The sequence below is a fragment of the Sinocyclocheilus grahami genome, unplaced genomic scaffold (assembly GCF_001515645.1).
Source record: "Sinocyclocheilus grahami isolate Dianchi unplaced genomic scaffold, SAMN03320097.WGS_v1.1 scaffold2204.1, whole genome shotgun sequence".
NCBI classification, from domain to species: Eukaryota; Metazoa; Chordata; class Actinopteri; order Cypriniformes; family Cyprinidae; genus Sinocyclocheilus; species Sinocyclocheilus grahami.
The window spans coordinates 72,283-73,109 of record NW_015507383.1 but is presented as its reverse complement, the minus strand read 5'-3'; the positions used below and the strand labels follow the sequence as shown (position 1 = coordinate 73,109).

Sequence of the window (827 nt, the reverse complement as noted above, 5' to 3'; positions counted from 1 at the left end):
TTTTATCCAAAGCGACGTACAAATGAGGACAACAGAAGCAATCAAAATCAACAAAAGAGCATATTATTAAAAATGAAAAGCATTATTTTGAGTATTTGTTTCCCTCATTCGGATGTTAGGTTATGGTTCTGTCTGACCGTTTCTTTAATAATCCTCACTGAAAGTTGTAAACGGTTTCATACCTTGCTATCCCTCTTAAAGAAGTTCCATCTCTTTGGTTTCTTCTTCTCAGTGGTGGGCTTCACTGGTCCATAGCTGTTAATGATCAGATTTGTTCCGCCCTAAAAGAGTGAAACACAATCATCAGAACATTGTTTCCACAAAAGACACACACACACACACACACACATGAAATGTATTTTTAGGCAGGAATGTGTCATCTTAAACATGCCTTTGCATCTATGAATTGATCCCTGATCATGGGCATCATCACCTCCACACTCTCAGCTTGACTCTGATTGGCCAGACGGACAGCAGTGGGCGGAGTCTGTCCTCCTGCTTGTCTGATGGATTTGGTAGTGGAAGATTGCCTGTGGCATGAATAATGCAGGTCAGTCATGAAAACAATCAATTAACTGACATTTGAGAATGCATATGTAATTACTTTGATATATATAGCCCAAATAATGTGCAATAATTAGCAAGAAAATATCTACTGGTAGGAAGCAGTGTACTTTTAGTATTATTTATACACGATTATAGTTATAGCTTTTATTTATTTATTTTTTTAAGTGTTAAGTGTTTTTGTAAGTTTAATTCGTTTTTTTTATTTTTCTATTTAGCTTTCATTTATTTTTATTTCAGTTAGTTAGTTTTTTTTTTTTTTT

General features: G+C 34.5%; 1 protein-coding gene across 1 annotated transcript in view; it reads right to left on the bottom strand.

The window, feature by feature from the left end:
* Nucleotides 1–827, bottom strand: part of LOC107574380 (protogenin A) — a 42,144-nt gene that overhangs the window by 1,366 nt on the left and 39,951 nt on the right. The window contains exons 17-18 of the mRNA XM_016260818.1: nucleotides 392–530; nucleotides 183–281 (exon numbers count right to left, since the gene is read on the bottom strand). Of these exons, the coding sequence (XP_016116304.1) occupies nucleotides 183–281; nucleotides 392–530 (238 nt within the window). The remainder of the gene's footprint in view (nucleotides 1–182; nucleotides 282–391; nucleotides 531–827) is intronic.